Below are 21,476 nucleotides of genomic sequence, written 5' to 3'. Positions count from 1 at the left end.
ATTTGGTGTTATTTTAAGGTACGATATGAACCACCTGAACATCTTGAAACCAATGAATGTTGTACAGTGTAATCAATATATATTGATAACGAGAGAACTGAGAAATAAATGTTTTTTTAAATTTTATTTACAAGAAGCATATTCTTTTGTTGTTGTTTGTGTGGGTCACATTGTCCTTGAACTCTCCTGGCTGGTTGGCTTGGTGTGAATCCGGTCCAGGGCTTGTGGCTTGTTGTGAATCCGGTCCAGGGCTTGTGGCTTGTAGTGAATCCGGTCCAGGGCTTGTGGCTTGTAGTGAATCCGGTCCAGGTATTTGGCTGCCGCTGGTGGCCTTCCTCTCAGGCAGCTCTACTTGCAGTACAGGTCGTACTTCAGCTTCGCGCCCAGCTTAGTTCCAGCCAAGCGCTTCTCAAACTCTGCGTCCATCATCCGGCTCTGAGCCTCGCTGAAGTGGTTTTTCCAGTCACCCACCTCACCTGCACAGAGACACATTCACTCACTCCTTCATTTGTTTTCTTACTATACCTCTGCACACCTGACGCAGAGAACAGCTCAATTTTCTTCTCATTTACACGTTTTGAGCTATTCTTGTTCTTTGAATGTTCTGGAAAGCAAAGTATCTATTCCCTGCCTTCATTCATTCCCACTTCCAATAACGTACAATTTGCAACTCAGCCCTTACTTTTTTTTAACAAGACTTTTGTCTATCCATTTTTTAAGGACATTGGTTTTTATTGGGGTTTTTTTCTCTCAGAAGAAATCTGGAATCACTGAGAATCAAGTCCGCAGCCGTGAGTCAGCTGCTATTCTGCACACCTTCAGGCCATTGGTTTCTACACCACTGGGAGCGCACGACAGGGGAGAGGTGTGCCACTCACTGAAGACCGATGACTTGGGCTCCCAGTGCACTGCTGGAAGGAGCTAGCGAGTGTGTCAGAGGCTAGTTGAGACTGGGGATGCCTGATATCCGATATGGCATTGGCCCCATATCTGATACCGGTGTCGGTATCAGTGCATCCCTAATATAAACCCACCCCACCACTGGAGAGATGAGCCCCATGCTCCTGAGACTCTTTATTAAAGGCCACACTGTATTAATCTGAGATTGCCCCAGGCAAGATGAATCAAGCACAGAGAAAATTGATTGTTTTGTATTTTACCCAAACCTGAAACCTGGGGTGCTGTCGGAGGCTCACCCTTCCTGAAGATGATGCTGCTGGCCAATATCCCGTGTGACACCTGTGATTTCTCCTTCATGGAGGAGAAGGTGCTGTCCTCAGCGATGGTCTGGATCTGCTCCTTGCTCAGGGGGAAGCCGAAGAACTGGGAGATCTGCTGCACTCCTTTACTCAGGTCCTGCATGAACGTGGAAGAAGTGCACCATGGGAAAAATAAGCAGCTGGCTGTTAGACGCATATTTGCAAGAATAATGCATTGTAAATTACTAATGCTTTTAAGTGCTTAAATTCATTTACACATTTCCAAGAAAAGGAATGCTGTTAATGGAATGGAACACTACTTTTTGCATGCTTTTTGTGCTAAGTTGTTAAGAGAAGTCCGAATCAATGAAGTGTTTAAGAAGTTCTACACCAATCACAGCAATAACATTAATATTTTCTGAAAATTTTGTGTTGCCAAATAATTTTAATAAACAAACTGCTTGCATCTCTTGGCCAGGACTCCCTTGAAAAAGAGATGCAAGTCTTAATGGAACTCAGTAAGATAAGGGATAATGACATAAATACCAGGAACGTTAGCAATAACTCATAGCAGAAGCAGTGTAAAATAATCTGATAAGCAAATAAACCACAAATAAAACCCAAGAATATACTTAGATGCTGAAGATATTTTATGATTTTATTAAGTTCTGCGACTGTATTAAAAATACCCGTGACGGTATTTTGTGGAGCACAATAGCCAAATGCATTTTTTAATTGGTACCTGGAGCTCCAGACTTAATGTTAAAGCTTCCCCTGGTGGACATGTTTTACCTATTAGCTAAAGGAAGCCATTGATGGATCATTGAGGAAAACTACAAGCTACACGAACTAACTAGCTAGCCAGGCTGGGAGCAATTTGTTTTTTGAACACTTTTCACACACATATATCATTTTATTTTGTCATCTTATTTAGATATAATTCCTACTTATTTGCAGTTGTCTACATTAGTATTATCTTGGCAGACTTTCCAAGACTTCTGAGATAGCTGCTGTTATGAAAGCTAGCTAGAGGCTAGTTAGCTAGCTGGCTAGCTAGATAACTAGCTACCGAATGACTGTTGCTGTCGAATCCAGGACCGTGAGTAATTTATCAGTTTTGTCCCAGAACTGAACTAAAAACATGGACGTGCGTCAAAGAAAACGTGAGGAGTCTCAGCTGGCTTATTGGAACAAACGAAAGCTAACAGAAAGCCACGGGTGTAGCGAAGTAAAAGCAACCTGCTCGTCAGAATCAGTTTGCTGGCCAGCGGACTAGCAATGCTAACTTTGGCTTCATGAAATGGCGTGTACGGTTGCGAACAAGAAAATTGGATGCGAATTTCAAAGGAACTTTCGAATTTAAACATTCTTTGTTAAAATTCTGAACGTGTATAATTATGAAAAGTAACTGTTATCCGGGAAATTATCGGGCGAGCATATCCTTCTGTTGTGAATGTAAGTGAACAATTGCAAAAGCGTCAATTAGCGAAGAGATCTTGCAGTATTCTAACAGTTTAAAAAATTTCATTTAAAGGGTAACCTTAGTAAATTAAAATGGCGGACAAAGGTTCTGCCTGTGCAATAGCGGTACCTCAAAATGGGGGGAGAAAGGACAATTATACTCTGCTAAGTTTATAAGCAGAACTATCAGAGCTCAAGTCAAACAGAGCAAACCTTGAGCGGCTCACCAATCAATAAGATTACATTAAATCTCTCATGCAAGATTATGAACATAGCCAGGATGTGAATATGCACATTAAATAAATACTAAATAGTACTAAAATGATCTGTATATTTTACTTGGAAGTGCATCAAAGAAAACACGAATCAGTCTGACCTGGATTGAAGTGGAACAAACAAAAAATAATACACAAAAGCCAGTACAAGTGAACTTAAATGACCTCTTTCATTTCCGCGTAGGTTACAATCATCACATTGGGGTCCTCTATGCGCTTCTCCCAGGCCAGAGCGTGGTCAAAGTAGGAACCCCAAGGCACTGGAAGAAGAGACACAGGCAGAAATGCCCATTAGGTCACATTACACTCCAGTATGGGCAAACATAAACGGGAAAAGTAACTGTGCAACTAACTTTGATTGGTTTCAGATCATTCAGGATTCAAAATGCGATATTGGACAAAAGGAAACTTGCTAAACAAAAAACTAAATTTTAAAATTATTTCATTTATTTCACTTCAAGTCCTGCTGTACACTGAGCACTGTACATTAAGTTAATTCAAGTTATCACCGCAAGTACTATACAACACTTCTCTTTATGAATAGCTGGCAGTTTTTCAGTTAGCCCACTGGTTGCTCGGTTAAGAGATAATACAGAAATATTTGCTAGCTATTGCCCTTGGTGTTGCAAACTTTGGCTAGCTTGCATATTAGGTTTTATCTGAGAAATCATTGAATATAGCCTTAGGTAATTGTTATCTTCTCTCGTTTGCTAGTTTGGATTCTCTGTTACCTGGGTAGGTATAGCTTTCTCAGTTAAAATGGGTAATGTTAGCTTAGTTGGCTACCACCTAGGTTAGGCAAATCGCTACCTAGCTATCTCTGCTCATCGAAAAAACAAAACAAATTGTAGAAATAAATATCATGTGCATTTTATGCAGTCACAGTGAGTACTGTATTTTAAATTGTGTGCACAGGCAGCAAAGCATATTTGAAAATGTGAGGCACCATTGATGTGCCATTTCCATTTAAATGTCACTTTTTAGCCAGTGGGCATTATCAGGGTTCATAGACTTTGGTAAATGAAACTCAAATACTTATCAAGCAGCAAGATATTTTTTCCATTTTCTTTTTACTGCTGTCATTTTTTTGTCATTTCGTTTTTAAACAGGATTCTATGAATTTGAGACAGAAAGACGCTTACAGCTTCCTTCATTTCAACCGAATGATACGCAGGTAACCGCAAGTGTAAGTGTAATAATATTTGCTGGTCAATTAGCAAATTCATGACATTTCAGGTGTACGGTATTAAGCAACACGATTGGTGAGCTAAGAGCATAGCTCCTTACTCAGGACAAAGGGCTGATGGCTGAGATGCAGGACGTCTCACGGAGGGCACAGGACCACGTCCCTGCGCTTCGCTCTTACCGTCTCCGCTCATGAAGCCTGAGAAAAACACGTCCCAGGACTCGGGCGTGGGCAGCACCGGGTCTTTCACGGAGAAGTGATAGAAGGAAACGGCTGTGTCTTTGGGGTTCCTGATGATGACCAGCATCTGCAGAAACGCACCCGTGCACAGCTCATCAACGTGAGAGGCTTCACCACTTAAAGGGGAAAACAAGCAAGCACAATGTTCCTCTTGCGGTTAATCCGCAGGTGTGGATTAGTGGTCTGAATTACCAGCTTTCAATGTTATGGGAAAATGCTGCTTAGATCCATCCCATATTTAAGCTTAATAAACAGCAGAACCGCCTCACAGCAAGGAGGTCCTGGGTTCGAATCCCCGTCGGCCGGGGCCTCTCTGTGCGGAGTTTGCATGTTCTCCCCGTGTCTGCGTGGGTTTCCTCCGGGTACTCCGGTTTCCTCCCACAGTCCAAAGACATGCACGTTAGGCTGATTGGAGAGTCTAAATTGCCCGTAGGTATGAGTGTGTGAGTGAATGGTGTGTGTGCCCTGCGATGGACTGGCGACCTGTCCAGGGTGTATTCCTGCCTTTCGCCCAATGTATGCTGGGATAGGCTCCAGCCCCCCTGCGACCCTGATCAGGATAAGCGGGTTCAGATAATGGATGGATGGAAACAGCAGAACACAACACTCTTCCCAACATTTACATTATATAAATGGTAAATGGTTGGCATATAGCGCCTTTATCCAAAGCGCTGTACAATTGATGCTTCTCATTCACCCATTCATACACACACTCACACACCAACGGCGATTGGCTGTTATGTTAGGCGCCAACCAGCTCGTCAGGAGCATTTGGAGGTTAGGGGTCTTGCTCAGGGACACTTCGACACAGCCCGGGCGGGGAATCGAACCGGCAACCCTCCGACTGCCAGACGACTGCTCTTACTGCCTGAGCCATGTCACCCCATTATATTTTAACAATGGATAAGATTAAGTCTAAATGAATGTAATGTAAGGTTATGCAGTGTAACATTACATTATTCTATATTACTGTGTTCTTTTCAACTAGATTTTCTGCCTAATTTCTGTTCATTTATTAGGTCCAGGAAATGTTAAATACCAGATTTGGACACAGCATCATTGGAAACAGGAAGTTGGTTAAAAACAAAAATAGGTTTAAAGAACCAGTGGTGCTTCTCACCACTTAACCTCCACGTACTTGTTTTTATTAAAAGGCTATAAATGCAAACCTTAGTTTTTTTGGCAGCAAAGGAAGGAGGCATGTTATCCGGGTGCATGTGTGTTCCCAGAAATCTTGGAGATGGTACTTGACTCAAAAGCTGGAAGGCAAAAGCATCAAACCAGGGTTGGGTATTTAGTGTATTCCTGTATTCCTAATGTTTCCCTAATGTAATCCTAATGTACTCCTTTTGCATGACTGAAACACATTCCGCATTGTGGTGTTTGCCATTGAAGACATGGGTGTTTGATAGCAAAACCCATCAACCCTGAAGAATCTCTTCCTCCACATATTGCCCTTTCTTCCAAAAAGTGGCCCACCAAAAACACTTTTTGTCCTGTTCATGACATGTTTCTGAAGTAGCAAGCACCTGAAAGGCCTAGTACTTAGTCAGTCCTAGACCTGAAATAAGTAATGCGTCTTCTCTTCTTGAAACATATTGATTATGAATCTTTTGAGATTGGACCTTTTTAATTAGGGAAAGTGCTCTTTGGAGAGATGTTCCATGTGTCAAAAAACAAATATGAAAGGCTAAACTAAGCACATCCAATAAGTGACAGGTACACCAATATGGATGGCACACTCTGAGGGGGAAAAACATATTTTCAATTATGGGGGAAACAGGCTGCTGGATAGCCTGGACTCGTGTCAAATGTGGAGTCTTTTCCCCTTCCCCCCAAACCCACCTGCTGAGCCTCAGGGTCGAAGAACTCTATATGTGGGTGCCCCCAGCGAACTTCTCCTCCTGTGGAAACAGCCATGATCTTCTGCACCACTGCTGTCATCCAGTTGAACCCTGGGGGAGAAACAGACAGAAAAGATGGATATCCACCGTACTGCGGCTATAGCCCTTCTGGGGAGCTGAGAGGTAACTAGGTTACCGTTGTATCCCCGGTTCTCTGAAACATCATGTGGAGAGGTCCACCTATGGGGAATGACACCCTTCATATCCTCAGTAGAAGCATCCAATTGCAGCAAGTCTGGCTTTGACAGAGCGTAGTGCGTCTGGCTCTACGGGAGGCAGCCGCCCTTCTGTAAGAGCATAGGACACCGCAACGGTATGCCTGGCACCTGGCCTACCCAGTGTGCGGAAGTACTAAACACAGTCCACTGCCCAGACAGCGTCTGGGAACAGTGTGAGGTCCTGCAGCTCAGAGCGAGGGGAGATGTGCCCAGAGCTTGACCCCAGAACTGAGTGGGCTACCAGTGTCCTGGTACCGTCCCGGTGGTAGAACCTCGCACAGGTATATGGAGAACTCCAAACTGAGGCTGAACTGACCTCCTGCACGGAAACCCCATGGAATAAAGCCCTTGATGCAGCCATTCCCCTCATGGAATGAGCCTTTAGGCCCAAGGCATTATGATCTTTGTCTTGTTAGTTATCTCAAAAGCTTCCACCAGCCAATGGGACAGGCACTGCTTAGCGATAGTTTACCTTTTGTAGGCGGGGCCCTAGGCACAAATAGCTGGTTGCTCTTTCTGAAGCCTTGGACCTTGCTATATACACGTGGAGAACGTGCACAGGACCCCGCGTATGCAGCCTTTGCTCTTCCGCAGAGAAGAAAGGTGGTGGGTGGAAAGCGGCAAGCTCCAACACCTTGCATGTTAAAGCAGGGAAGCTTTTGGTCATAAAGGCTAGATTAGGTTTAAGAAAAACCTTATCCGTATCAGGGGCGAATATTGGGCACATGGGGTGCACTGACTGACACTAGTGCGAGCAGCAACGAGGTCTTGAGGGACGGAAATTTAATCTCCCTTATCAGCTCAAATGCACTTAGAGACGGAGACTCCAGCACCGGAGATGAATTGCAAGCTTTATAACAACTAGCAGAGAACGATGAGCCCCCTTCATGAATCTGTGCATGATGGGGTGCTGCCCCACAGCATTGCCCTTGACCAGTCCTTGACATGACAAGCGGCGATAGCTGCCAGGTGGACCTTACTTGCAAAAACGTATTTCCCTTCTTCCGTCAGGTTCTCTAAGAAGCACAGCACATCGGTCACAGAGCGCATCAGTAACTGGTGAGGCATTGACCGACAGGGGGCACACCATCTTCGTAGAAGGCGCTCTCTTGCACTGGAACACGAGGGGGAACCCGTAATTTATTCAAATCATGCCTTTCGCAGGCCAAGCACAAAGAGCTACTTGCTCTGGGGTGGGCTGGTGTATTCCCCCATTTGCCGGGGGACAAGAGGTCCGTTCAAAACAGAACTGTGCAGAGCTGTGCATAGAGGAGAGGGATCACCTCCACTAGCCGTGGTGCTTTCAGCCTCCTGGGTGCTTTTAAGATCTGTCGAGCTCGAGAGTGGCTAGTGTGAGGAGGGGGGAAACGCATCCCGAAGCACATCAGGCTGTAGGTGGGCTGGTGCGTCCACGCCGAGAGGCGTGTTCTTGTCCCGTAGCAAGAAGAAAATGACAGTGGGCGTTTTCGTGCGAGTGTTAGCCTTGCAAAATGCAACAAGTGGCAACTGGATCAGGCATTAGCTTCAGGTCAGTTGAATTCCTCTTTAGTAAAAAACGCTGAAAAGACTGTTAAATGGAAGCTGGTCCACTGCGGTTGAAGTGGAAGTGACCGCAGTGCTGTGGGGTGAAAAGTCAGGAGAGTTGCACTCACCAGATTTTGGGTAGGCTGCAAGCATGACATCATCATGCCGTGCTCCCAGGTGCTCCATGGCTTTCAGGTTCTCCAGAGGGGACATGATGGTGGGGTACAGCACCCCCTTATACCTGAAGAGCTTGTCCTCCTCCTTCATGGCCTGCCCCTTGGCCATCCTAGCCTGCATTCTCATCTGCTCTGGATTGGAGCTCATGGTGAAACGGCTATTGATAACTGGGTGAACCTATTCATCCAGTTTTCACAGGACCCTGGGCTGCTGAGTAGAAGGTTATTGGTGTGATTAAGATTTGAATACATATTTGACTGAGCCAAGGTCATTTGGGTACAAGCCAAGGAAGGGACTTTTCGGTCTCTTATTTTATTTTATTTATTTTAGTTCGTTCTTTAGTTATTTTTTCATGTGTATATTTTTATGTGTAAGCTTATATCGGTTTTATTTCTCGTGTGAGTTTCCCTGTGTCTAAATGTGCTGCACAAAGCATGACTTGTCTTGCATGACTTTATCATGTTTAACAAAATTCAACACATTCATTGCACAATCTGTTCACATAAACATCACTCCAACTCACCTCCAGTAAATAAGCCACAGATTAGACCTGAATAAGCCACAGATTAGACCTGAATAAGATAGAATGAATAATTCGCAAGAATAATGTATTGTAAACTGCTCATGCTTATAAATCATCAAATTTAAATGGGTCACAGAGTATAATTTACTCATGAAAAGGAATGGCATTCAGGGAATGATATTCAACGACTGCTCACAGCACATTGCACATTTAGACTGGGCACCTGAATGTTATTTTAAGTATAGCCTGATTAAAATACAAAGACTACAACCATTTGCTTGGCAAGTGGGCTACTTTGTGTGTGCCCGTCTTTGCTTGGTATTCCGAGTTGCTGGGTACTATTGGATGCGCTTGCACTGTTGAGGATTGTATCCATATACACAGAGATGGCGTAGGCTATGTTTTGGCTGGACACAGGAGTCAGGACACAGTTGGGAGAGGCTTGGCTTGAAAGAGTACTGCGGTAACACCTTGCATTCAACTCGTGAATTAACTGCACTGCCCCAGTTAAGCCTCATAGGCTCCATTAGCTAACTAAATTTCACATTTTGTACCAAATGCATAAGAAATCAGAAGACACAGTTGTGTGTGTAATATACTACACGTACAGTGGTGTGAAAAAGTGTTTGCCCCTTCCTGATTTTTTTATTTTTTTATTTATTTATTTTTGCATGTTTGTCACACTTAAATGTTTCAGATCAAACAAATTTAAATATTAGTCAAAGACAACACAAGTAAACACAAAATGCAGTTTTTAAATGAAGGTTTTTATTATTATTGATGATCTGAAACATTTAAGTGTGACAAACATGCAAAAAAAAAAAAATAATAATAATAATAATCAGGAAGGGGGGCAAACACTTTTTCACACCACTGTATGTATATCCTGTACCAGGGCCATGCACAGACGTTTGGGGGGCAGGGGCTCAAGCAATAATTAAAAACAAAAGGCGCTCACCTCACTGACACTATTTCCACCCTGATGTTGCCACACCACCGCCATCTGCAATCACTCACTGTTTTCATGTTCTTTATCATTGTCACGGACTAGCGCCGCGGCGAGACTAACACTGTTACGGACATGCAACCGCAACACAACACGCTTTACATTTTACACTGAGCGGGAGTAAACAACGCACAGCGGGTGCGTTTAAAAATGATTCACCACATAAAACAAAGGGTTTACCTGGGTCTGTTCAATCCTGGTCTCACAACCAAACAGGAAGTGAAGGGGACCAGGTGATATTTATGAAGGGTGAATAGTGGGAACTACCACCTGTTTAATTTAGACAAGGGGGGAATTTGAATAGTACATGAATGATTGTTTTAATTTCTGTTTAGTACCCCCTTGTTATTCTTGTGTGTTTAGCTGTTTGTTATTCTTGTTATGGCCATGTGTGTTATGATCTATTTGATCATTTCTTGTTTTATTTTGTTAATTGATTATATTTATTTTTTTGTGCATGGAAGGTGCCAGGTGGGAGGGGCTATGCCCATTTATAGCTCCAGGAGAGAGCTGAGGGGGCTCCCTTTTTTGTTTGAGACATGGAGTGGGTGTGCTGTGTAATGGGCCTACTTTTTGAGGCATAGCCAGAGTACACGCCATTTTCATTACCATTTTCTTTTGTTTGTTCTAAAATCCTCCTTCTTAGTTTATTATTATTTGGTTCATCACTGTAAATAAAATACACCTTCAGCACCTCATCATCTCAGTCCCTCGTCCTTCGTGTCTTCCACCCTCGGTGCACCCTAACAATCATCTTGCTACAACTGCTTATATTTTATAAATTAACTACAATTTGATTTGAGTAACATGCTTTTGAGCATCACACCGAGAGGAAAAGAAACCATATTATTATATTTAAAGACACATGCGCACCCATACACTCACACATTTACACACACACACACACACACACACACTACTTAAACACACTCATATATTTGTTATATCTATGCATACGCCTGAAAAACGGATCGATATTTAATAGAATTTCAATGACCAAGGAAAAATAAAATATAATTAAGTACACAAAAAATCAAAAAAGGGTACTTTTTGACTTGGCAAAAGAGCAGAGTCAGAAATCTGTGCACGTGCCTGTCCTGTACATATATCCTTAATAAAAAAATTTACCAAAATGTTTCATTATAACCCTTAGCCCAGGCTTAGTATTTAGTGCATCCACTTCTGGCAAGAATGGAGTCTTCCTGTAATGCTTGAGGAAGACATTTATCGGGACTTTGGACCATTCCTCTGTGAAGATCGTTCAGATTCTTGGGTTTGTGCTCATCAGCTGTCCTCTTCAGTTCAGCCCACAGGTTTTAGTTTGGATTGATGTCTGGCACCACAGTTTCTGTGCGGATTTTGAGGTATGCTCTCGTCATCATCTTGCTGGAAAATTAAAGCCAAATTTCAGCGTGTCATACTCTGCGGTTTTCTGTTTTGGTGTTTCTATTTCATACACTGTATTTCTGTCTTTTGTCATCTCCTGACATAGCCCTCATTCATTCTTTCATTTCACCTGTTTGTCATTTTAGTTAATTTACCTGTATATTTATACCCCTCTTAACCAGTGCCCCTTGACCTCTACAATTAAAACGGCCCAAAAACATCACTGACCCATCACATTTGTCTGCAGGATGTTTTAGTACATGCTTGGAAGAAATGTGGTGCTATTTTAAGGTACGATATTAACCACCTGAACATCTTGAAACTAATGAATGTTGTAAAATACAGTGTAATCAATATATAGTGATAACGAGAGAATTGAGAAATTATTTTTTATTTTAAAGAAGCATAATTTTTTTGTTGTTGTTTGTGTGGGTCACATTGTCCTTGAACTCTCCTGGCTGGTTGGCTTGGTGTGAATCTGGTCCAGGGCTTGTGGCTTGTAGTGAATCCGGTCCGGGCTTGTGGCTTGTAGTCAATCCGGTCCAGGGCTTGTGGCTTGTAGTCAATCCGGTCCAGGGCTTGTGGCTTGTAGTGAATCCAGTCCAGGGCTTGTGGCTTGTTGTGAATCCGGTCCAGGGCTTGTGGCTTGTAGTGAATCCGGTCCAGGGCTTGTGGCTTGTAGTGAATCCGGTCCAGGTATTTGGCTGCCGCTGGTGGCCTTCCTCTCAGGCAGCTCTACTTGCAGTACAGGTCGTACTTCAGCTTCGCGCCCAGCTTAGTTCCAGCCAAGCGCTTCTCAAACTCTGCGTCCATCATCCGGCTCTGAGCCTCGCTGAAGTGGTTTTTCCAGTCACCCACCTCACCTGCACAGAGACACATTCACTCACTCCTTCATTTGTTTTCTTACTATACCTCTGCACACCTGACGCAGAGAACAGCTCAATTTTCTTCTCATTTACACGTTTTGAGCTATTCTTGTTCTTTGAATGTTCTGGAAAGCAAAGTATCTATTCCCTGCCTTCATTCATTCCCACTTCCAATAACGTACAATTTGCAACTCAGCCCTTACTTTTTTTTAACAAGACTTTTGTCTATCCATTTTTTAAGGACATTGGTTTTTATTGGGGTTTTTTTCTCTCAGAAGAAATCTGGAATCACTGAGAATCAAGTCAGCAGCCGTGAGTCAGCTGCTATTCTGCACACCTTCAGGCCATTGGTTTCTACACCACTGTGAACGCACGACAGGGGAGAGGTGTGCCACTGAAGGCCGATGACTTGGGCTCCCAGTGCACTGCTGGAAGGAGCTAGCGAGTGTGTCAGAGGCTAGTTGAGACTGGGGATGCCTAATATTTAATACGGCATTGGCCCCATACCTGTACCAGTATTGGTATCAGTGCATCCCTGATATAATGGCGCGTTCCATTTACCTCGGAAGTCGGAAGTCGGAGCTGGGAATGACGTCACACCCGAGTAAACAACTTGGATAACCAAGATGGACGCCTCCAGTGCTATTGTTGCTATCGTTGTAGCCATTGTTAGCAATACCAGTTGAAAACACCACATTACACGGTATTCTATACATACAAACACCGTAGTAACATGTCCACAGATAGACTTTGGACAGTACTACGTATACCACTTATTTAATTACACAAAAACAAAACAGAAGTGCTAAATAATACATTACGAGAGATTTTATTAACCGTTGACGCACGGAGCAGCCATTTCTAACTCGGGGTTACTCGGTCCTTCCGACTTTCCCAGTCGGAAATCCCACCTCAGGGGGCGTTCCAGTTGAAATGTCCGACTGGGAACTCGGAAATTCCGACTTCCCAGTGCAAATGGAACGCACCATAAACCCACCCCACCACTGGAGAGATGAGCCCCATGTACCAGTAGGGTTTTTGCTCCTGAGAGACTCTTTAGTAAAGGCCACACTGTATTAATCTGAGATTGCCCCAGGCAAGATGAATCAAGCACAGAGAAAATTGATTGTTTTGTATTTTACCCAAACCTGAAACCTGGGGTGATGGGGAAGGAGGGGTGCTGTCGGGGGCTCACCCTTCCTGAAGATGGAGCTGGCCAATATCCCGTGTGACACCTGTGAGTTCTCCTTCATGGAGGAGAAGGTGCTGTCCTCAGCGATGGTCTGGATCTGCTCCTTGCTCAGGGGGAAGCCGAAGAACTGGGAGATCTGCTGCACTCCTTTACTCAGGTCCTGCAGGAACGTGGAAGAAGTGCACCATGGGAAATATAAGCAGCTGACCAATCACAGTCAAGTTTAGCATAATTGGGTCAAGCTTTCAGTCAGAACAAAAGCAAACCTGATGAAAACCCGCCTACACATGGCTTAGAAAAAACAATGCTGAATGCTCATTTTTGATGATATTGTCATCAAATTTGAAAGGGTGTTTGTCCATCTGTATTCACTCGAATACATAAAAATCTTTTTGGTGAGGAAAAAAAAATCTTCCACTTCCGTTTCAGCTTCAAAGTTTTCAAGTAATTCTGCCGCTTGTACAATAAACCTTCAGGGGTTACCTTTCAGAAAAGACCAGGGATTGTGCCTGTAGTCAAAAGGGTTCAAGAAGAGTAACCATCTTCTTTTGGGCACATCATTTTCAAGTTTGTGTTTTGAAATGGGGGCGATACTTAAAGGGTCAGAATTACTTCCTTCATTTCCTCGTAAGTTACAATCATCACATTGGGGTCGTCTATGCACTTCTCCCAGGCCAGAGCGTGGTCAAAGTAGGAACCCCAAGGCACTGAAAGAAGAGACACAGGCAGAAATGCCCATTAGCCAGAGGTAATTACACAGGGAAAAGTAAAGCTTTTAAATTTTGAATAGTGTCAATATTTGACTAAGAGAATCTGATAATAAACACAAAACACATTCACAACAAAATAACACAATTTATTTCACATCCGTGGATGTCCTGATGTGAACGTAGTAGCGTGAAACCCTCATGAAACCCTCATGTACAGTTAGATAAGAAAACTCTCACTTCTCAGCCCTCGTTGTATTAGGTGAAAACGGCCCAGCGTACAATGCAATAAAGGGCCATACAGATGAGCTGCTTGTGGCTGAGACACAGGCGGTCCCAGCTGCCACAGGGCTGTGCTCCCCTCTTACCGTCTCCACTCATGTACTGTGTGTAAAACGTGTCCCAGGACTCGGGCGTGGGCAGCACCGGGATGTTTTTGCAGAAGTGATAGAAGGAAACTGCTGTGTCTTTGGGATTTCTGACAACGACCAGCATCTGCAGAAACGTACCCATGCACAGCTCATCAACGTGAGAGGCTTCACTACTTAAAGGGGAAAACAAGCAAGCACAATGTTCCTCTTGCAGTTATTCCGCAGGTGTGGATTAGTGGTCTGAATTCCCAGCTCTCAGTGTAATGCGGAAAAGCCATGGCAGGCTTATTTAATCTATCAGTCTATCTATCCCATATTTAAGCTTAATAGACAACAGAACACATTCTCTTCCAGGCATTTACATTACATTTTTACTATGGATAAGACTAAGTCTGAATTAATGTAAAGGAAGCCATTTTTAAAAACCAAACTGTGTACATGGAGGTGAAGTGGTGATAAGTTATCTGACAGGCCAGGGTCTCCATGTACTTGTTTTTATTAAAAGGCTATAAATGCAGACCTTTGTTTTTTTGGCAGCAAAGGAAGGAGGCATGTTTTCTGGGCGCATGTGTGTTCCCATACATCTTGGAGATGGTGCTTGACTCAAAAGCTAGAAGGCAAAAAGCACAAAACAAGGGTTGGGGTTCAGCTGTTGGTGACAGGAATGTTTTTAGAATATTTCTGCATTCCTAATGTTGCATGACTGAAAGCAGTTTCCCATTGATAACATCTCATAAAACCTGGATGTTTGACAGCAAAACAGATTAACCCTGAAGATATTGCCCTCTTTCTTCCAAAAAGTGTCCAGCCAACAACAGTTGTTGTCCTGTTCAAGGCATGATTCTGAAGTAGAGAGAGTTGTGTCAAAAAACTAATCTAAAAGGCTAAACTAAGCACATCCATAAGTGACAGGTACTCCAATATGCACACTCTGAGGGGAAAAAAAATCTTAATCCTAAAATTAAAAATGCATTTCACCTATGGGGGAAACTGCTGGATAACCTGGACTCGTGTTGTCAAACTTGGAGTCTTACAAGCGTATGAGCTCCTCTAGCATGCCTATCTGTTCCCCTTCCCCCCAAACCCACCTGCTGAGCCTCAGGGTCGAAGAACTCTATATGTGGGTGCCCCCAGCGAACTTCTCCTCCTGTGGAAACAGCCATGATCTTCCGCACCACTGCTGTCATCCAGTTGAACCCTGGGGGAGAAAGAGACGGGAAAGATGGATATCCACCGTACTGCCAGGGTTCTAGACTGCGACCATTTTTTGAGAGTGTGCGAGCTACAATTTCACGTGGTCGCATTAGCGCGAGTGCATGATGATCACCGGTGTTTTGGTGAATTTAGATTCAGATTTCCTTTATTGGAATACCACAAAATTCAGAGTTCAGTGTGGTGATGGCCTTGGGATAAAAACTGTTCATTAATCTTGTGGGTCCAAAACATTCAATGTTTGGCAGTGTTCAGTTCACGTATGAATGCTGCAGCTAATAAGTTATGCCGTTTTATAGGGAGGACAACCGAAAAATTTATTTCCGGAAATCAACATGAATATTATGATTATTATCTCAGTTTAACCTTAAATTAACGTGTGCTGGACAATAATTCTGCTTAGGTTGAATTTTAATGTGACAAAATGACTGTTTTTGTGACTTTTAAGCGCTCATTTTACCAGCATTCCATCAATGTTAAATGCTGGACCCCGACGGCACCGAAAAACAGGCAGATTTCACTGCCATTCCATTCTTTACGTATATGGAGCTCGAAAATCGTGATGCAACAATAGCTTTTGCTGGTTTACTTCACGCGCTCATACATGGCAGTTGATGGCAGTTCGAACTGTCGAAAGTGTGACTGTAGCCAGGTTAATATTTTTGCTGGGTACTCGGTATGTCCGGCCTTGTAAGTCCAAAGTCCCTGGTTACTTTTTCATAGTTTCAATGGATTTTGACAATAGACATGTCAGACTTCAATCATGTTAACGCTCTCGAGCGTACGCCAAAGTTTAGGTAGCAAATAACAGTGCTGTATCCTTCTTACGTCATTTACATAGCTACAGAACTGTCCGATCACGCCGAATCACTGATAGAAACAAGATTAATTAATGACGATTCAGAAAATGTATAACTTTTAAAGATTTAAATAAATCCTATGGTGGGACTTTTGCCATTTATGGACGGTACGACAGAAAATTCCAGTGCCGTCGAACTTAATCGAATGCTTTTATTTATATCGTTCGAATGACCAAGTGCCGTTAAAAAGCAAATTGTATGGCTTTGTGCTATTCGCGTATGCTAGCAACATCATGCTAACATCGTACAGGGACCAGTAAAGGCTTAGAACACACTAGCACTTAGTTATTGTAAGTTTGATCACCTCTACTGTGAAGTAAAAAAGTGGACAAATTACGTTTTGTGTGAGAAATCTATTGGCGAGCTCACGTGCTATTTATTTTAAGTAAAACTTTGAGATTGTTTGAGATGCCAAAACATGAAAAAAATAATCATAAATAAAGTTATTTTATAATAAATAATAAAAAATAATAAAATTATTTGAATGTACTCAATATGTATTCAGACTAAATATGTTTTATAGAAGGACGTGATATATGTCATGAATTTATCTAATTATTTTACAAGGAAATAATGCACTCGGACACAGAAATTTGCACGTCATGTCATTGACCCAGCTCCACTTTGCCCTCCCTACTGTTATGCTAAGCAAAGCTGTTATGCTTTGCTTTTATGTTTGTTATGTTTTGTTATGTTCAGATTAAAATATTTTGCAAATAACAAGTCTGGAGTCACTGTCAATCTTTACATCAATGCAAAACTAGGGTATGCAACTATTCATCAAGGTCATTGATTAATACCATGCAGTACAAAGAAAAAAGGTGCAACCAAATCATATGCTGGTGCGACCAACTGAGAAAGTTGGTAGCACCAGTGCTACCAGTGGAAAAGTTAGTCTGGAACCCTGCGTACTGCGGTTATAGCCTTCTGGGGAACTGAGAGGTAACTAGGTTACCGTTGTAACCCCGATTCACTGAAACAGCATGGAGAGATCCACCTATGGGGAATGACACCCTTCATAACCTCTGTAGTCTGGATTCGACAGACCGTAGCGCGTCTAACTCTACAGGAGGCACCCGCCCTCCTGTAAGAGCATGGAGCACCGCAATGCTACTGCCTCAGTGAACATTTCCGCTTCTGGTGCACGACAAGCAGGGCAGTGTTGACGGATCTCTCCTGATCTGGGGTTGTAATGGTAACCCTGGGCAGCCTGTAGCCTAGTGGCTAAGGTACATGACTGGGGCAGCCTGTAGCCTAGTGGCTAAGGTACATGACTGGGGCAGCCTGTAGCCTAGTGGCTAAGGTACATGGCTGGGGCAGCCTGTAGCCTAGTGGGTAAGGTACATGACTGGGGCTGTTTAGTCTAATCAACTGCACGTTGCTTTGGATAAAAGCGTCAGCTAAATAACATGTAATGTAACCTAAAGTTCTCTCATCTTGACATATGCTTCCGCTGTCTTGTTGTCGCTGCACACTAACACATGATGCCCCCTTAGATATGGAAACAATATGAGAGCTCGCCAAGTGGCTGATAGTTCTTGATGATTTATGTGAGCGCGGCGTATCTGAGTAGATCACGTCCCCACCCAGCATCATCATCACAACCTTCCTCATGAGAACGATCATGAGAGGGGTTCCCTGAGTGTAAAAGTGTGTTTTCCCTTTGACAAAGAGTCGAGGTGTAAAAGTCTGTGTTTTCCCAAAGACACAGAGTTTCAGTGTAAAAAATGTTTTTCCCTGTGATGCAGTGAAAATGTGACCACTCAGGTGACGTTGATGGGTCACAGACTTAAGGAAGTCATGGCATGTAAACAATATGCAACCAAATACAAAATATGACTATTTTATTTGACATTATGTTAATTTGTCTCAAACATTGAAATGCTATGTTTAAAAAGTACTGTAATTACTACATGGTGAAATCAATATGTACAAAAATACCCTTTAATGGTAAATGGTAAATGGTTGGCATTTATGTAGCGCCTTTATCCAAAGCACTGTACAATTGCAGTTTGACCACGAAAAGGGAAAGGCGGAAAAGGGTAAAGTGTTCCACTCACCAGATTTTGGGTAGGCTACTAGCATGACATCATCATGCCGTGCTTCCAGGTGCTCCATGGCTTTCAGGTTCTCCAGAGGGCACATGATGGTGGGGTACAGCACCCCCTTATACCTGAAGAGCTTGTCCTCATCCTTCATGTCCTGGCCCTTTGCCATCTTGGCCTGTATTTTCATCTGCTCTGGATTGGAGCTCATAGTGAAATATGGCTGCTTCTCTTCTGCACGGTTGGTCTCTCACAGATGCTGCCTATTTTATCTTTCTGTGTGGAGGGAGACTCCTCCCATTAGGATAGTACTTTGTTCTAAAAGTAGCAGTTTCCTGACTGGCCTGAGATGTGCGTATCTGGTGTCTGATTGCTGGAAATGTGAGGGTAAATCCAGGGTGTGGCAGGCAATGGTGTGGCAGAGGTAAACAATTTTGTAGTTTGTAGGAGTCACACGCAAAAAGTTCAATCACGGGGCAAACAGGTATAATAAGGGTAATAAGGGTAATACAAATCTAGCAGACAAAGGTACAGACCATGATCCAAGAATCGAAAGCCAACAGACAAAGCAAGATCCGGTAATGAGAGAATCAAAACAGAACAGAAGAATAATCCAATAAAGAGGTTGGGGGCACAAAGGAAGTCGGAACACAGGCAGAAACGCACCAGGAGGAATGGGGTGAACACATCGCAATCTGGCAAAGAGCCAAGGCAAACAGAAGGGTATAAATACACAGACAAAATTGAAATGAGAGACAGGTACGAGTGCAGAGAACAGGTAATGAGAAACAGGTGTAAATGGTAAATGATAGGCATTTATATAGCGCTTTTAGCCAAAGCGCTGTACAATTGATGCTTCTCCATTCACCCATTCATACACACACACACACTCACACACAAAAAGGCTGCAATTTCTACGGCTGTGTTTTATTGGTTGTCTATAAAACAATGGAAGCTTCCTGCGGACATTAACATGCATATGTGAAGTTTTTGTAATACACAAATCTCACACAAGTCTCCCAACAGCCCCGACCAGCTCGTCAGGAAAATTTGGGGGTTAGGTGTCTTGCTCAGGGACACTTCGACACAGCCTGGGCGGGGGATCGAACCAGCAACCCTCCGACTGCCAGACGACTGCTCTTACTGCCTGAGCCATGTCGCCCCCGTCCTGTATTGGCAAGTATGAATGAATGAGCGATAAGGGCCGCATTAAGGGGGTTGGAGCCCTGGGCTGGGTGGGTCTATGGTCACACGTGGCCCCAGGACTGCGACACACTCTACCCACTCTCAGCAGGAGTTTTACAGGCAGATTGCGACTTGGCAGCCGGAGCTGACCGCCAGAAGAAAACCGACTGTGTGCCAATACAGGACTATTGCTCCCATCACTGCGCTGCCTCTGTGCAATTCTGCCACCTCGGTGGAATGCTCCCAGAACTGTTGAGTTGAAATAGTACTGTATAGTTCATGGGTTAGACAGCTAATGTTGTGGGAAATAGTTTGGTGTCATTGGCGGTGTAAAGATCTTGAAATACCATTTAGAAATAAACCACAGGTACTACAAGCTACCTGCAAGTCAGCATCCAGCTTTGCTACAAAGGTTAACACATCGCCATTCAGAGATAACATCAGCAAGACGATTGTTGTTACCACCGTCTTTGGACTTCGGTCTTTATTTGATGATTTCCTGTAAACCCTGGGTAAAGAGAGGGAAACGTTGAATGGTTCGACATTTCCACATTCTATTTCTGCATTGCACATTGTTAACCGCTTGACTTGTACCACTGCACACTCAGCAGTCCTAAAAGACATAGATCACAGAAGATACCTCATAGTCACTTGCCGATACTCTAGTGCCGTCACAAGACACACAAGTGTATCATTGCTGGGCTATACAGGCCAGAGGCACGTCTGCATCTCCACACATAGCGATAGGTGGACATTTACAGTTCCTTTTGTTCCCTTTGCCTCTCAGATACTTCCCTTTTTGGTGTATTTGGGGGGCTCCCCCATCATTTGAGCCAGGATCGATGACATCACGTCACTAGTACGGGAGCGTGTAGCAGTAGCACAAGGAGCACAGCAGTGCTCATAGAACCAGCCCATAGAACCAGCCCACAGTACCACCCTGCCCAGCCCACAGAACCACACAGCCCAGCCAATAGAACCGGCCCACCCAGCCCACAGAACCAGCCCACCCAGCCCACAGAACCAGCCCACCCAGCCCACAGAACCGGCCCACCCAGCCCACAGAACCAGCCCACCCAGCCCACAGAACCACCCCACCCAGCCCGCAGAATCACCCCACCCCGCCCATAGAACCGGCCCACCCAGCCGATACAACCGGCCCACCCAGCCCACAGAACCACTCCACCCAGCCCACAGAACCACCCAGTCTATAGAACCCGCCCCCAGGTGAGCTACTACCCACTGCTGAAAACCTCCTGGAAGTGTCCCTATACCATCAAGAAGAGGTCGGCCAGTTAATGACATTACATTACCATTATTTAGCTGATGCTTTGATCCAATACAACTTACAGTTGATCAGACTAAGCAGGGGACAATCCCCCTTGTCATGCATAAACACACAGCCTTTTATGCATATGCTGTTTAGCCAAACATAATTTTGGGAATACATACGCTGTAAATTGTAAGAATAAAAAACCGAACCATATGTACAGTGCAGTCCAAAAATATTTGAACACATTTCTGTTGTTTTCTTCTGTGTTTAACTTGACCTGGGTAGTTGTTGAACCCTGCTTTAAAAATATTTATTGATTACGAAACTTTTTGAACAAAAACAACATGGAGGCAAGAAGTGTCTCAACAGTTTTTGAACAAATACAAAATACAGGCCTCTGTAAAAATACCAACTTCATATATTTAATGAAACAAAAAAAAAGGTATATGAATATATCACATATTCCACAACAAATAATTTCGCAAAACTGGCACAAAACAAAAAACAAATAAACAAAAACACACAAAATTTAAATTCAATCGATGAAAGAACTAGCCTACGTTCTGAGTTCGCTTTCAGCTATTTCCTTTTCCCACGTTTTCCCAGGCTCTTTTTTTGGCCCTCGCTACTTCCCGTCGCCGGCGATGTTTTGCTGGAAGGATTCAA

General features: G+C 43.6%; 2 protein-coding genes across 9 annotated transcripts; both read right to left on the bottom strand.

Annotated features, from left to right (window-relative positions):
* Positions 1-109: 109 nt before the first annotated feature.
* Positions 110-9,920, bottom strand: LOC133118417 (sulfotransferase 6B1-like). 8 transcript variants are annotated; one of them, XR_009706398.1, is made up of 10 exons: positions 9,894-9,918; positions 9,666-9,710; positions 8,136-8,391; positions 6,207-6,316; positions 5,531-5,620; positions 4,302-4,428; positions 3,101-3,195; positions 1,197-1,356; positions 264-476; positions 110-233 (listed from the first exon to the last, which is right to left on the bottom strand). XR_009706398.1 is itself a non-coding variant. In XM_061228422.1 (9 exons), exons 3-9 carry the CDS (start codon positions 8,329-8,331, stop codon positions 349-351), a joined length of 906 nt encoding a protein of 301 aa, XP_061084406.1. In that variant the 5' UTR covers positions 8,332-8,391; positions 9,666-9,710; positions 9,894-9,918; the 3' UTR covers positions 110-348. The 8 variants fall into 8 exon arrangements, 6 of the variants coding, with proteins under 6 accessions (XP_061084406.1, XP_061084408.1, XP_061084407.1 ...); XR_009706399.1 differs by having other exon boundaries at positions 294-476; XM_061228422.1 differs by having other exon boundaries at positions 110-476.
* A 929-nt stretch (positions 9,921-10,849) lies between these two features.
* LOC133118525 (sulfotransferase 6B1-like) lies at positions 10,850-18,582 on the bottom strand. The gene is made up of 7 exons (XM_061228601.1): positions 18,368-18,582; positions 15,324-15,433; positions 14,756-14,845; positions 14,233-14,359; positions 13,770-13,864; positions 13,161-13,317; positions 10,850-11,962 (listed from the first exon to the last, which is right to left on the bottom strand). The coding sequence occupies exons 1-7, from the start codon at positions 18,561-18,563 to the stop codon at positions 11,835-11,837; spliced, it is 903 nt and encodes a 300-aa protein (XP_061084585.1). The 5' UTR covers positions 18,564-18,582; the 3' UTR covers positions 10,850-11,834.
* Positions 18,583-21,476: the final 2,894 nt, after the last annotated feature.

This window comes from Conger conger, chromosome 18 (assembly GCF_963514075.1).
Source record: "Conger conger chromosome 18, fConCon1.1, whole genome shotgun sequence".
In the NCBI taxonomy this organism is placed as follows: domain Eukaryota; kingdom Metazoa; phylum Chordata; class Actinopteri; order Anguilliformes; family Congridae; genus Conger; species Conger conger.
This window is presented reverse-complemented; position numbering and strand designations above follow the sequence as displayed.

What these genes read in the sequence shown, in the direction of transcription:
- LOC133118417 (XM_061228424.1), bottom strand. Translation starts at nt 8,331, where the DNA reads ATGAGCTCCAATCCAGAGCAGATGAGAATGCAGGCTAGGATGGCCAAG. An exon ending in TCGACCCTGAGGCTCAGCAG is followed by an intron (nt 5,621 to 6,206) that starts GTGGGTTTGGGG and finishes TTTGCCTTCCAG; the next exon opens with CTTTTGAGTCAAGTACCATC. An exon ending in AGGCTTCATGAGCGGAGACG is followed by an intron (nt 3,196 to 4,301) that starts GTAAGAGCGAAG and finishes CTCTTCTTCCAG; the next exon opens with TGCCTTGGGGTTCCTACTTT.
- LOC133118525 (XM_061228601.1), bottom strand. Translation starts at nt 18,563, where the DNA reads ATGAGCTCCAATCCAGAGCAGATGAAAATACAGGCCAAGATGGCAAAG. An exon ending in AGTAGCCTACCCAAAATCTG is followed by an intron (nt 15,434 to 18,367) that starts GTGAGTGGAACA and finishes TTTCTCCCCCAG; the next exon opens with GGTTCAACTGGATGACAGCA. An exon ending in ACAGTACATGAGTGGAGACG is followed by an intron (nt 13,865 to 14,232) that starts GTAAGAGGGGAG and finishes CTCTTCTTTCAG; the next exon opens with TGCCTTGGGGTTCCTACTTT.